This window comes from Eucyclogobius newberryi, unplaced genomic scaffold, assembly GCF_026437365.1.
Source record: "Eucyclogobius newberryi isolate DKJ021-1_F unplaced genomic scaffold, fEucNew1.0.hap1 SCAF_21, whole genome shotgun sequence".
Classification (NCBI taxonomy): Eukaryota; Metazoa; Chordata; class Actinopteri; order Gobiiformes; family Gobiidae; genus Eucyclogobius; species Eucyclogobius newberryi.
Genome location: NW_027315846.1, coordinates 21,925,499 through 21,941,483, shown reverse-complemented (window position 1 = coordinate 21,941,483; position 15,985 = coordinate 21,925,499). Strand labels below are relative to the sequence as shown.

The 15,985-nt window shown below is 41.7% G+C and overlaps 1 protein-coding gene across 1 annotated transcript in view; it reads left to right on the top strand.

The window, feature by feature from the left end:
* tmem63c (transmembrane protein 63C) overlaps positions 1-7,557 on the top strand; it is a 34,437-nt gene extending 26,880 nt beyond the window's left edge. Inside the window, exons 16-23 of the mRNA XM_072458060.1 lie at positions 1,636-1,722; positions 1,799-1,864; positions 1,937-2,099; positions 4,048-4,153; positions 5,551-5,718; positions 5,780-5,892; positions 5,997-6,065; positions 6,932-7,557. Of these exons, the coding sequence (XP_072314161.1) occupies positions 1,636-1,722; positions 1,799-1,864; positions 1,937-2,099; positions 4,048-4,153; positions 5,551-5,718; positions 5,780-5,892; positions 5,997-6,065; positions 6,932-7,162 (1,003 nt within the window). The 3' untranslated portion in view covers positions 7,163-7,557. The remainder of the gene's footprint in view (positions 1-1,635; positions 1,723-1,798; positions 1,865-1,936; positions 2,100-4,047; positions 4,154-5,550; positions 5,719-5,779; positions 5,893-5,996; positions 6,066-6,931) is intronic.
* The last annotated feature ends 8,428 nt before the right edge of the window (positions 7,558-15,985 follow it).

Here is a 15,985-nt window from a genome sequence, read left to right as displayed (position 1 = left end):
CTTCACTACAACTATTTGGGTGCTCTTCAGTGCAGGGACCAGTCTTGAATACAAAGTGGGGGAAAAGCCACTCAAAAAGATTGTACTTTTCTATATATTGATTGAGGCATTCAGAGAGAATCAGATATTGTCATCTTGTTACGGCAATTATTTTAATAATGGCTTTTGCATAACATGTGAGGGCCTGACACCAACAAACGCATTCACTCTCTTCAAACGGCCTCCTCCTTTATGTCCAATTCCCCCTAAAAAAAACCCCTCTTTTATTCCATTTCAATCATTTTCCCTGTCACCCTCTCACTCTCTCTCTCTCCCTGTCACTCTCAGCACGGCGTTATTCTGGGCAGGTTGTCATAGCGATCTGATCCATGTGACGGTTAATGAAATGCACTGTAGCCAGACACCAGTGGAGCACGGGGACTCGCTCGGCTCAGCGGGAGGAGGAGCGGAACGGGCCGTGCATAAGGAGGAGACACCTATGAGCGCCCGTGTCTTTACATAACCACCCCCACCAACGTGCTCTGTCTGCGGGCGTCGTGTGTGAAGGAGCCCGTGCTAATCTACGCTTTATTAGTGCCGGCGTGCCCAGTGATCCTGCTAATGTAAAGACAGTTCGTTGCTTTGGATCGCGTCGTCTTTTAATTGCAAAAACAGCAGCGCAACGTGAGTTTGAATTGGCCCAAAATCCTCCATATCGAGACAGGATGACTCCGGTCAGACCACAATGGTTTCTGTTCCATTGGATAAAACCGAATGTGAAATGACAGAGGACATGTGCACGTTTATCAGTCGTTTTCAGGCAGGAAAGTTTGACCAAAGATACTGGGTTTAAATTGAGTCCAATTGACATTTTCCTTTCCCTCCAGTCTTTGACTTGTGGGGTCTCAACCACAAATCACACTGCTTGTGTGCAATTATTTGCTGATGCAGGGAAATCCAATCCAGCCCAGACTTTATAACGACCAAACAGATACACATCTGATTAACTGCTTAAGCCCATGTTCCCTACAGTTTACTGTTTTTCCTTCACAGAAAATAACATATATCTTCTAGTATTTCCCACTCTATCTCAAGTCTTTGTCAACCATGACAAAATCATCCAAAAATGTATTTTTCAACGTATAAGTAAAAGTAAAAAGGCTATACAATGCAATACTATTCCATAAACTCAAGTTAATACTGTATAGACCCTTTAAAATATGATGTTATAAGAATCTTTAACTCTTTAGGAATGGAGGCGTCTGGAGGCCAAAGTGTTAATCCAGAAAACATAAAAAGGCCATCAAAGGCCAAGTGTCATTATAATCTCCTTTTTAAAATCAAACAAATCATCATCACACAATAGTAAATGTGTTTAAACCAGGCTCTGACATCACATGAATCTGAGTGGTTTTCATTTGCCAAAACCATCTGTTTTTTTCCATATTTTTTGATCACCTGAGGTTAATCCCAGTTTTCCCATTGAAATCACATTTAGATGCTTCCATGCCAGAATTTTGAATGCATTTATTTACACATTTATGTACATGATACTGATTATGATGTACTTTTGTTATTTGGTGATTAGCATACGACAGACTTATCCCTCACTGTTTATCATTGTTTCTGTCTCCTGTCGTGTCTTTGATTGCACAGATCGGGAGAGAACCAGGTGACTATGCACAAGTGCTTCCTGCTGCTGGTCTTCATGGTCATCATCCTGCCCTCGCTCGGCCTGTCCAGGTACTCAAATCACACGCTCCTCCCTGACAGCTTATCCTCTCTGTAACTCATCCTTTACACATCCTTCCCTCTGCAGTCTGGACCTGTTCTTCACTTGGCTCTTTGATGTCCACTTTTTGGATCAACGTGAAGTCAAATTCCAGTGAGAAACTGCACAGTCACTCTATAAAAACCAAAATGTAAGAGTTGCTTATATTCTCTCTTCTCTTTCCAGGTGCGTCTTTCTACCGGACAATGGGGCGTTTTTCGTCAATTACGTCATCACGTCGAGTTTGATCGGGACTGCCATGGAACTGCTGCGGATCCCTGCGCTGACGGTGTACATGGTCCGGCTCTGTTTCGCCAAGTCGCAGGCAGAACGCATCCATGTCAAAAGGGTTCGTTATTTTAGTTTTATTTTGCGCAGTACAGTATGATGGAAGTCAATCAAAGCACGAGGTCCAATTAGCTGTAACGTGCACTGCTACTGGTAAAACTGCCATGTATTAAGGACATATCATATCATAGAGAGTTGTTTTGGGTTTATTGCAAACTGGTTGGACTAAAAAGATCTGTAAACCCAAATAGAAAAGTATATTCTGTGTTTTGACAGGCTAGAGAACCAAATCACAAATCTCCCTTGCACATAGCTCACATCGAAACGAGAACTAAACTGAGACTAAACTTCAACTTGACCAAGACCAGGCCAAAACCAAGACCAGAATAGGACAAAACCAATTGTGAATCATGACTAAACTGGGCTAATGTGATAAAATGTGAATAATGATTATATTTCAGTGATATATTATCTGCATCATTAGTCTCAGATAAAAAGGGTGTGTGACAGCATTTGTTTGTGAAGGTATCATAAAGATGGGCCAAAGAATGTTGCCCCAGGAGGGGGGGGGGGTGACAGCCCAGAGGAGTTTGGGTAATGTTTACCCAAGGCTTGATCTCTAGGAAAAATACCAGCTGTAAAACAAGTGCCTTGATGTGAAGCTATTCCAGAATATCTAATAAAACCAACCAGCATGGGAAAAAACGGGGTGAGACGCAGGAGGGTAAGCCAGGCTCCTTACAACGGCCTGGCTGACGCAGCCCCGCGTTTTCTCCCAAGCATGCCACACAAATGTCTGATATTTCTGTGTCGTTTCATATTCTAAGTTGAATTGTGTTCTCGATGTGTTACGGAATAGCATTGATTCATTGTGTAATTCCATGACAGCTAAAACCAGGACCAAACTGGGACAATTGTGAATGCACCCATAAACTAAAAGATACTTTGCTGAAACGGTTTTGAAGACTCTCTCAGGCAGAGTGGTTATAAGTTTGAATGACTTTCAGAAAGGACGTCAAATGTCTGTCAAAATCATTTCCATCAAATCACTTGCTGACACGGCCAAATTAATAGCCAATCAGTAGCAGTGAAACGGGGAAAAGTTGGTTCAAAGTCCTTCTCAAGGTTATTACGCTGACAGTCTGTCATTTTGCTCGCGCGTATTTAGTCGGCATAAGTAAAAAGATGATAAAATATGAACGCTGGAATCGACAATGTCAAGTTTGTCAGGTACATTTATACATGCTTGGGACGTGATTGGTTGTGAGGCAAACGGAGCAGGCCCTGAAAAGTTGCAAAGTAGAAAAAAACAAAACGTGTTGTGTAATATTCCAAAAAAGACAATATGGTGATATTTCTGCACTTTGAGGGCTATTCTGTTTTTGTGCTTTAGTTAGACCTTAAGTTAGACCTGAGTAAGATTTAATTTACTGAGTATATTGTTAATGTAAAACAATTATTACAAATTAAAAAATTGTTGTAAACTGTCAAAAGGGAGCTGGCACTTTTGTCATTCATTTTACAGACATTTCTGATAATAAAGATGTTTTAGAACAGTCGCTCTCAAACTTTTTACTTTTTTCCATGTTGTTCAAACACCACTCTGGGCTGCTTAATGGAATATATATCGGATACAGTTCTATTTACATCGAGCACCACCAAAGAAAAGATTTACTTTTCCGAGCAGCACCAGATCTAAATCGGGTCTTTAACAGGACAGGAATTCCAGCTCTAAATTAAGTCTAAAGATGTGGAAATGCAGCTTTGCCACATTCATTTTAATAAGAAATGACTCAAGGGAGAGCAAACATGTGAATACAATGTACTCTATAAGAAATAAACCAGAACTAGAACTATAGAGGTGTCTGTGTACCACCAGAAGACATTGACAAGACATGGTTTTAGCACATTTCTGTTTCTATTATCTGCTTAAGTTGATATTGAAGTCTTTTTTGTCAATATTGCCCACTCTGAATGCTCATATGTTGTATTCATGACACTGTTTCCAGAGCCAGGCCTATGAGTTCCAGTTCGGGCTGGAGTACGCCTGGACCATGTGCATCTTTGGCGTCAGTCTGACCTACAGCATCACGTGCCCGCTCATCACCCCCTTTGGTGAGTGCCCTGCTTTGCTCGGATACAGTATGTGAGTGTGTTTAGGTGTTGGTCATCTGCCTCGCGGGTGCCGGTGCCTGCCAGTCCTGCGCAGACTGTGTGAATTTGCTGCTGCAGTCCGAGACGCTCAGACACAGCCGTGAGCCAGACGCCCACTCCGCTCCTGTCTGTGCCCAGAGCCGAGCGGCCCGCGTGTTTGCTTCTCGTGCATAATACCTGCCTGCTGCCCACTTCTGCTACATTAGCCTGGGATTCAGTGTCTATAGACGTGTTGTGTTTACGAAATAGGATATTACTTGACCCTTTTGAATGATACAAGTCAAGCCTAAAAATGGGAATGGATGGATTAGATTAAGCTGAACCCATGACACAATTATGCAAACACTGTCCCAGATACATGCATTTTGAAAGGTTTACTATGATTTAAAGCTCAATATGTACTTTTCACGAGGTGTCACCTGCCTAGGTCCATAGAAATATAATGTTAAAACCACACTTTATTTGCCTGACCAGCCATTCCCAACACATTTGGCAAACTACTTATCAAAACTGTGTGTGGGTGTGGGGCTCGACCGCTGCGGTTCAATTTCTGGGGCGGAGTTTAGAGAGACAGAACCAATCACATAAACCCAGAAGTGACGCAAAAAACGCGACACGCTTAACCGGATATTACGTAGCCCATGTCAACAAGGCGTGTTCCGCGTTATCCGTCCCGAACGCAGAAAATGTCTCCTGAATCGCGATGACGCCCTTCGTATAACCGCATCTAACGCACGATCATCACGACGAGTAGAGCGGACTTTCCTGATAGTTCAAACCGAAGCGAGAGCAGAAGTAAACACTCGGTCACGAGCCGGTTCGCGAGCCGGGTCCGCCATCTTGAATGTTTTGGAACCATGGTGGAAAGCGCTACTTCCGTATCTCAGTGTGACGCATTAAAACCTCCGCCTGGGATTGGTCGGTAAATGGATTACCGACGATTTCATTGGCTCTGACTCCGATTCCAGACCCTTACGCATTCGAACAGAATGTGGGCGGGGCTGGCGGGTCAGGCAAACACTTTATTACATTCTTCATTGAAACTGGTACATTTTATGCCACACTATAGAATACTGTTGGTCAGTTTAATCCCTCATTCGTCCAGGAGTGATCCAAACATCAGATTCAAAATGACTTTCAGATGTCTTGATTTTAAAACATTGTACGGATGACTACATTTGAAATCATGCAGCAAGACAAATATTGGTATTGGCACAAAAAATCCATACCAAACCATCATACCACGATACATATTATACATTTGTTCAGACCTTTATGTTGGAAGTATAGTCGATAAACCCTTTACTTTTGTTACCTCTCAATGATGGAATAAACTGACATTAGTAATGCCTTTGCAGGTCTTCTCTATGTGATTCTGAAGCACATGGTGGATCGCTACAACATTTACTATGCATACGTCCCCACTAAACTCAACCAGCGCATTCACAGAGCCGCCATCAACCAGGTCATCGTGGCTCCCATTCTCTGCATCTTCTGGCTGCTCTTCTTCTCCGTGCTCAGACTAGGTAAAGCGCACCGTTTTTCTTCTATAGCGATACATTCGTCGTAACATCTCTTCTTATCCAGGTCCCGTGCACCCCATCACCCTGTTTACCTTTGTGTCCCTGCTCTCCTGCATCACGTTCTCCATCGTCCGCTTGTGCCTTCGAAAGCAGCCAGACAAGTCCAGCAGTTACCAGGTCAGCTCCTCCTGCTCTTTGCCCGGTGCTTGTGCTGAATGCAGTGGACAGACCATACTGACCTTTTGTAAATGCTCGTGTCGTGTGTGTGTGCTCTGTCCCAGATGTGTGACCAGCCCGCTGAGTTCACCGATTCAGAGAGGAGCACTGTCACCACCACCACGGCCTCCAATGTACCGTAACATGCTCACTCTTTCTGTATTGGTGCAGGGACGTTACACAAGACACTATGATGTTTGTGTTGTCAATACTACTGTCCGCACTGGAATCGGTTAAAAGAGAGACGAAAATGTATTTGATTTATAATCCCAGAATAAATGTTATATCGGCCTGCTGCTTTTATACAGAAGACAACCAATCGATCATTATTGCAACTACATTCACTCAGCGCTATGATAAAAAAAAGGGAAATATCAGGTATCGGCAGATAAAAGTATCAATATCAAATGTGTGTTGAATACATTAGCAAATATTACCAACTAGAACCAAAACAATCAGGGACTTTGGGAACCGTAACATTAACTACAGATTTGAAAATGCATATTATTTTATATTGATTTATTTCTCTGATCCTACAGTGTCCTCGTGAAACATGTAATACAGTTAATTGTTAAAAAATTAAGATATATATATTTTTTAGACTCGAGACATGATCCCAGATTACACTATTACTTTATACTAATTTGTTTTTATCATTAGAAGCAAAATAAAAAAACAGCTGGAACATTGCTATAGATCAAATTCCATCAGATAGTAATAGGTACTTAAACAGAGCGATGTGGTATCGTGGGTAAATTCTATTCCTTATTCAAATCGAGTTAACACCCTACAATATATATACAACACGGGAAAATCTATATCTACTCAGAGAACTAGTTGTTCTTGTCAGAAAGATTCCACAGCCTCAGAAGAGATGGACACAGATTACGCTGAATTGAATAATCACAGAACCGTACAACGCGTCAATCCGACGCACCGCACAGTGGACAATCAGCGCGCCGTGACTCACACAAACGTACTCTTTATCCCTCCCTCTCAGATGTTTGTTGCGTCCGTGCTGTTGGAGCCGGAGCTGGCCCTGACGCCCATGCCCTCCCCGGCCCATCACAGCTACGGGGCCATGTCCAGTGCCCAGAGCCCCAGCTGCGGGACCCTCCAGGACGAGGAGGGGTGCCACCGAGAGACAGAGCTCCAGGACTCCCCTTGTGACCCGCACCTCTCCAGCCCCCTCATGGACTGCCCCGTCAGCTACCGGGACCTCACACGCTAGCTCCCGTTTCACCGAGGAAAACAATGCTGCATTTTCATCATTGACTTGACCCTATAACGCTGCGTGACTCCCAAAAAGGCCAATTCAAACTTGTACAATGGAAACTTGTACAAATCTGTATCCATTATTGTCTGTGTATTGATCGTATCTGCCAAGTCAATCATAATTCTGCGCTCCATGCAAATATACAGCTTGTTACTTTGTGCACACCACTTCCAAACTTGTCCTGAATCTCGCTGTCAGTTCTCGGAAGCGTTACGGTATTTATTGAGTTATGATATTTATTGTCTGATTGGCCACCCCAATCCCAGCACACTCAGAGGGGCTGAGGTTGTATAATGAGGGTGTAGGGTGAACTAGTTAATATTGCAAATTATAACAAAAGAGGAAATAGTAATATTTATCATTCTTAATTATAGTTTAAAAGTATTTATTTATTTAAAAAAGTGAAATGTTAGGTTCTTTAAATGATCTAGCCCTAGACCCTTATCCTAGTCTTAAAGGAGACATATTATGCTTTTTTCAGGTGCTTAGTATCAAACTGTAACATACCGTTAAGTAGATGATACAATAAATCCTAAAACAGCTTGATAATAGAAACGTGTCCATTGACTTCCTGTTCAAAACTGCCTTCACAGTGTAATTTCACTGTTGCAAGCAGTCAATTGTCTTTTATGTGTTTTTATTTCTGAAAAGTTGCTACGAGACATCACTCTGAACCTTAATTTCTCAAATAATCACAACTAAGTACAGGGATGTGGGCGGGGCTCGGGGGCAGGGTAATATTCTCAGCACTCGAGCCTCAGTCGTAGAACAATACAGGATTACTCAAACATGCAGGAATCATAATACAACTTTGAGTAAACCAATAATGAGGCACACAGTTTAAAAGCTCATTAAAGTTGATGTGGCATAATACGTCCCCTTTAAGCTTCCCTCATCGTCAGGAGCATCATTTGCCCATCGTGCAGGATTTACACTGATCCAGCACAGCCCCGGATTTGAACCCTAGACCCTGGTGAGTGACTGGGCGAGGGGGCGGTGTGATCAGGCTCGCCCCGGCAGACTGCCTCGGTCGGTTCGGGGTGAGTGGCAGAGTGGTTGGCGAGGGTATGCACTTGTGAAGCCATCTGCCGTGAGAGCGCGGGCAGAAGGGACGTCCAGAGATATGCTGCACGGACACACGAGCTCACACTATTATCGCTCTAATTGTCATTTACTTCAGGCGGATATTTTTGCTACCATGTTTTGGATGTGGTTGATATTGTGTTTGGGGTCATGGGGTGCCTGTGGGGATCGATGAAAGTGTAGCAGTGCTGTCCCCATCTGCTGTATTTTTGTTATGACATTTTGATGGTGTAGGAATATAGTTTTGAAGGTTGTAAAAGCATAATTTTGACGATAGGCCTGTTATGAAAAGGCTTGAATGTTCTGCCGTAAGTTGGTTGGTTTGGGCCGAGTTTAGTTTAGTTTAGACCTGGTTTGATCCTCGTCTAATCCTTGTATATTCCTGGTTCGTACCACGTTTTGTCCCAGTTTAGTCCTGGTTTTGATGTGGTGTGAATGAATGTGGGAATGCAGCTAAGCTTTAATGTACTTTAAATATTGTCCGAAGTGTATTACATGGCAGAGGTGGTGCAGTAGCATAAAATGATACCAAAGTAAGAGAACTTCAAATCAATATAGAAGTACAAAGTGGTACAAGGAATTACTCACAAGTTAAAATAATAATAATATAGTAATTTAGGGGAAAATGTAGCAAAATTGTAAGAGTAACTTGACATAACATTTTTTATTTGAAGTTGAAGCTGTGGTAACTAATTTTCACATCACAAAAGAACTGCTTTCAGCTCTTACTCCAGGTTGACAAGACATAAATACTTTACTTTTAGTTGCCGACAGTGCACATCGGCTTAATTATCATCTTTACCATCTTTAATTTAATTGGCATTTTCACATCTAATGGAGCAGTGCAAGAAACAAAAATTATGTCAACATAAAGCTTTTGTCACTTTGGGAAGATGAACCAAATGATTCACATAAGAGTAATAAGTGTTACTCTCTCAAATAAATTACTGACGTCTGAAAACGACTCTAATATAATATATATAACCACCTCTGCATGTAGGCTACAGAATGTAAAAAGTAAACTGACCTGTTCTTTGAATTAATCTTAAATAAATCAGTACAACAATATATTTAATTCTATAACATAAAAACAACATATTTTTTGTGTATATTTTTCTATTCTAAATTCATGTAAACATATTTTCCCCCACGTCTCCTGCTGTGCCTTGACTTAACCACTCTCTCCTGTGTGACAATCCGGCATGAACAAACTGGACTCTTTGCATGGACTGAGCGCTGACACGCATCCAAACACGCCACGCAAACTGAGCCACAAATGTGGAGAACGATGCCTTTTTCATGTCTTTGGACGACATTGTGTTCACACGGTGTCTTTTATGACAGGTGACGATGTTCAAATTGGTTGGAATCCTCTATTTTCTTTTCCTTTCGATGTTTTTGACCCAAGAATCAGAACACGCCAACACAAACATCCTCTGTGTAATAGTAAATAGCTTTATTATTCCATTTTGGCATCGACATGACTGCCCTGTACATGTCTCGTGGTGGTTGAGTATTTAGAGAATGTACAATTATGGCTGGGATCCACGTGATGTAATGACACTTAACTGCTGTTTGTGCCCAGGCTATTTCCCAGATTTGTGAATGATTTATGGGATTATAATGTGAACATGGCCAGACCCATTGTTGGTTTTACAAGAAATGCCAATCGTCCGTGAAACGACAGAACATATTGTCTAAAAGGAGTTTGTTATCATCTGATTACAGCCTGCGAGTGGTATTCTGAGTACAAGCGCTATGGTGTATGATTTCATACCGAGAAATGTATTTGGACATTCAAAAAACAGCTTTGTCTTGTAAAACTCGTGCAAAATGACTTTGTCTTTCAAAACTGTCAAATAAACATCAAAGCGAGTCTTAAAATGTCCCCCCCCCAATTGAAGCTATATTTTCTGCACAATTAAACACTTTATGAAATACAAGTTATTATGATATTTTTAGCATAAGGATTGTTTTTTCACGCTTGACTAGTTTTACTGCGGCCGCTCGCTGGCTGTACCCCATGTCTATGTTTGGGCGCACATTTCCAGACACGACTGGCCCTCTCTTGTGGAATATGTGTATCATTCTGAAATGGACTGTACTTTATATATCTGTGGCTCGGAAAGGACGGGGACACACTGCACATTGATCTCTGTTGGGTTTTCTTTGTACTCAAGTGAAGTGATGTGATCTGAAAATAAATCAACTTTTTTTTCTGCTGTAATGTACTTTTATTGGGAAAGTGTCTGTGGTGATGGAAGGCGACTTATATTATATTTTTGAAGTTGGTCTGTCATGGTATGCATGATTTGATTTTTTTATATATAATTTTACAGTTTGAAACCAGATTGCTTTTCCATATATCTTGTAGTTTGTAGGACAGTGTGATGGTGGCCCCAGTGCCACTCATCCAGCCCTGGACCCAGGCTCCGCCCTATGGCCTGAACCATGATGGGCAGGTTAGGGGTGTTTGTGAATGTATTAATCATTCTTTTGCTAGCATATTTTGATATATCATTTGATGTAAGGTAAAGATGCTTTGAGTTATGTAAATATTTCTTAATCCATTGCTACTGCTGGTCCCTTTGTCATTATAGCTGGTCTGATCAGCCAGTTTAAATGTCTCCCCTGTGTGTTCTTTGTGAGGTCAGTTTACCTCTTTCATGGGCCCCACATTATGATTATTTTTGAATCTTTTTTTGGCTAAATAAAATCCTGAACTCTTTCCATTCCAGGTGTGTTCTGTTCCTGACCCTCGGTCCCTTAAATATGGTGGCAGTGGTGGGATTGTCAAGGACACGCTTGTTTTTTCCAACAAATTTTTGTCTGGAACCTTCTTCATTTTTGGAACATGCCCGGGAAAGGCCAAAAAGTCACTCGAGACACTGCCAAAGGAAGGCTGGAAAGTGAAGAGGAAGACAGTGAAGAGGAAAGTGGAGCTGCAACATGCACAAGAGGCTGTGACTAGGAACCAACAGTGTCCTGGCCGATATGTTACAGGTCATGATGGGACAACAGCGGGAAAGGGAGCATAACAACAGGAACGAAGATTTGAAGTTTTGCAAGAGCAATTTCAGCTTCTCCAGTAAGAAGTGCAGGCCTGCTCTACCTGAGTGTGATTATGCAAAACCAAAGCCTGCAGAGCCACTCTTGTCCTCTAGCGTGTGCTCACTCTTGTCCTCTAGCGTGTGCTCAGTCTTGTCCTCTAGCGTGTGCTCACTCTTGTCCTCTAGCGTGTGCTCAGTCTTGTCCTCTAGCGTGTGCTCAGTCTTGTCCTCTAGCGTGTGCTCACTCTTGTCCTCTAGCGTGTGCTGTGCTCACTCTTGTCCTCTAGCGTGTGCTCACTCTTGTCCTCTAGCGTGTGCTCAGTCTTGTGGCTAAATAAAGGCCTGAAATCTGACTGTCGGCACTTCGGCACAAATGATCGAAGCGTGATCAATAGTTTATTGAATGGATACATTTTGCCTTGCTCCCAGTAGGTAGAGCAGTGAGCTGAACATTCATCCATTTTCTACTGCTTGTTCCCTTTCGGGGTCACGGGTGACTATCCCAGTGACTTTGGGCCTTAGGTGGGGTACACCCTGGACAGTGGCCAACTCGTCGCAGGGCTAACACAGAGACATGGACATTACAGACAGTTCACGCTCACATTCATTCACTAGGGCCAATTTAGAGTCACCAATCTTACCTAACACATGCATGTCTTTGGACGGTGGGAGGAAGCCGGAGAACCCGGAGAGAACCCACGGTAACACGGGGAGAACATGCAGACTCCACCCAGAGAGAGATCATGTGATGTTGGTCTGGTCCGGGAATCAAACCCATGATCTCCTTCTTGGCAGGCAAGAGCGCTAACCGCCTTTGCCACCGTGCACATCAAATATTTAATTAGAAAATAAATGTATTTCAAAATCTATTCATTAAGGTAGAATTTGTATCTGAAAGGTTATCAGTTACAATTTTTCATATTTTGTTCATCATGTTTTACTTCACTTTTGCCTTCAGTTGCTTTCATTCCAAAATTGGACATAGTTTTCTTCACACACTTTCAAATGGTCCATGGCAATATCTGGTTCTGCTCAATCTCTTATAGTAAAAATTTAAAACTCTGACACATTTGACTTTCCTCAGCCAAACGTCATTGTTACGATTCATGCGCGTGCAGCCGTCCTCAGTGCTTCTCCTTAAGATCCCAGCACAGCCTGTGTCAAGTGCAATTAGCACCTGCCTGTATCCACGAGAGTAACACCACCACAACATTAGATAACACACGCAGTGCCAGGCATCTCCTGCTAATGGGATGCACAGGCTGTGACAGCTGTGCCAAGGCTTCTGACTACTGACTTCTCCGCTTGGAATGACAAAAGACGAGAGCGAAGTCCCCTGTCACTTGCACCGTCACCCCTGGCAACTGCAGAGTGCTCTGGAGACAGGAGGTGAATTCCATTGGGGATAATAAGGCTCGGAATAGAAGAAGTCTCCTGCAGCGAGCCTGATGGGCCTCCAGAGGGCTCATTCTACCTGTGGGCGTGGATCAAATACACTTCGGTCATTGCGTAACACAAGAGTTAGAACTGTAGAGCTCATATTCTAATGATTGTAGCTGGATAAGTCTGATTGTTATTGCTTAGTTAATATATAGTTTTGTAATTGTGGTTTCAACATTTGCTTATAACCACATGTGCACATCATGAAATACATAATTTGTTTCAATTCCATTTACTTTAGTAACGCCCATAACCACCACAGCAGTGGCCTCAGTGGGCGTCCCAAAATAGTTGATTTTACCAACAGAAAGTTAGAAAGCCAAACAGTCATAATATTTCCTATCATAGTTTAAAATAGGCTATGTCTATGTGCTTTTTACATTCTTTATATTACTATTTTCAGTTACATACCAGAAATTCCATTCCAACCAGTGCTTCAAAATGATTCACTGAGTGTCTGTCTCCTGCTATATTCCTAAAAGTCTCTTATATAGTTTTACAACGCTGTGTAAATACATAGAGCAATGATATGTAGCCCTCAGTATTTCATGCAGGGTGACAGGCGCATTCCACAAAACGAAGGCACAAAGATGTCCTGAAATGACACACATATCCTTAACTGAACCGGAGAGAGATGACAAAAACCTGCCCCTTCCCTCTGTCTGTGCCTCTGATGTGTAGTGCAAACCTGATGAGCCCCGTCTCACACGCACCTTCACCATCTTCACCACCTGCCTCCCCCATGCTCTCATTTAGGACAGCTACATACATGCAAACTTTAAGGAAATATACCTCTCTCCTGCCATCGCGTTAACTGTTGTCATGACAACGTCTAACACCTCTTCATTCCCTAACACTCAGCTAAAAATACTGTATTGTTGTCCTGTGGCAGACGACTCCTGAGAAGGCAGCCTTCAGCACAAATCCCGGTGCACTTCAAGGTAAGAGCTGCACTCAGCAATTAATGAGCAGGCCACAGGAGGAAGTGTAGTGTGATTGAATCAGTCTTTTGGATCGCCTTAGAGTGCATAGGACAGGTTAAGCTACACGTTTCACAAAAGCGTAGTGAGCGTAATTATATTTAAGATTATACTCAAAATATTGTCTATTTTTCCCATGGATGTATGGATTTTCCCCTAGTTGGTAATTGTACTTCCTGGTTGGACATGAGCAGTAGATGTGATTTGTAGAAGTACTGCTATAACTGTCTATAACCTAGCAACCATAGTGTAAACAAGGGCTAAAGTCATTATACATCATATTTTGTTAAATTATTGTTTAAGCTGTCAGAAAAATGTCTCTGCTCTGTATAATTATTGTTTCTGCTTTTCATGTCTCTTATTTATAATGCAGCTCTACTTCCTGTACATTTCAACTTATATTATTAGATTTTTCTTCACAAACTGCAATTTGACTGATGTAAAACTAAAGGATATATATTAGAGCACAAAGTAGGAAATGCATGACTAGGAAAATTGCAGATTTTGTGAGATTTACCAAATATAAGGTAGAGATTTGCATTGACACAAAGGTTGGTGGTTGAAGTAAAAGTACAGATCTAGGAGCAGTACAGCAGGAATTAAAAAAAAGTAGCACCTATAATGTTTGGTGCTAAAATGGCACCTAAAGGTTTTGAAGTACCATTTGAAAATGTACTTTAAGAGAAAAAAAGTATTTTACACCGATTTTTGAGAACTTTTAAAGCATCAAAAGTGGTGGTTTTGATCAAGATTTTATCAATCTTCGCTCAAAAGTAGCAATTTGAATAGATAAACAAAAAAACGACATTTGAAATTTAGGTGCCGGTGTTTGTTCCAATTTGGGCTTGAATTCAAAACCTTAAGGCAGTGTGTCACCACCAACGTCCTGAAATAACCCCCAAACCATATGAAAAAGACATTCTACATTTCAGTCCAGTTAAAAAATGTGGGGGAGTAGAAAGTGCAGATACCTGCGCTCAAGTGTGGGGCAGTATCCACAGTATAATGCACAGTGGAGGATGAAGTACTTCTATTATTATTCAATTTTGTCATTTAAAAAGTGAAAATAAAAGTACAGATACAGATACAGGAACAGGAATTTAAAGGTATCACTTATAAAAATCTATTTAAGTAAATGTATGGAGTATAAAGTGGATATGCTGACTCTCCAATGTAGTGACATAAAAGTAATCATCTACTGTAAAATGTACTTAAATGAAGTACAGATGCCTAAACATTTACCTTAAATGCAGTGCAGTACTCTTGTGCTTTGTTACTTTGCACCACTGATTGCACACACTGATGTCTCTTTGGGCAAGACACTTCAAAACTACAGAATTATTGTTTAAGATTCACACATTTGACTTTTACCATTTACAACGTTACCATAACATCATCCATGTCCTCTCCACTGTTTTTCTCATAAATTACACTTGTTAACCATGGCTCCCACTGCTGCGAGACGTGCACGGGGCAGCGGCGCGCATATGTAACCCACATCTTGTTATCCTGATGGACAAAAGCCTTGAGTCTACATGACATTGTGCAGTTGCATGGGTAAGTGGAGTGATGTGCCTGCAGCCGCCCTCCGTCTCCTTGTCCGGGGGCTGTTTGGGTGTTATGTAAGAGGCTGTCAGTGAGGGTCTAATCAAGCATCGTGTGATTGATTCCCATCCTCAGACACACACCACAACACACGGCGAAATGAAATAAAAACACACTGACCCTATTCACCGATGCCACACAGAATACTTTATTACTCCAATACAAATCAGCACAACAATGGTTATCAAGTCCAATTACTAACAGTGCATCGAATATGTGCGTCCGTGACTCCTTTTTTTTTTGGTTGTAGGATCATAACTAGTCATCGATGTTAGTAGAAGTAGTAGTAGCAGCCAATAATAATGAGGTAGACAGTGACACACTCAAAATGTACAGATGTAAAAGGTTGGGTAGCATGCTAGTTCATAGAAATGCTGGTGAATATAAAAAGATTGGGGTTAATTGGGAATAAAACTCGCAAAGGTCCTGCATAGGATAAAAAAAGATTCACTAAATATATATGCCACCTACACACAGTTAACTAACATTACACCTGCGGCAACTAAGACAATGAGACATGTAGCTCTCACTATCATACGTGTCATTCATTTATTTACTCAAAATATTACCATTGCTCTATATTACTTCGCAAATACTTCAGTGGGCTATATAGTTAACCA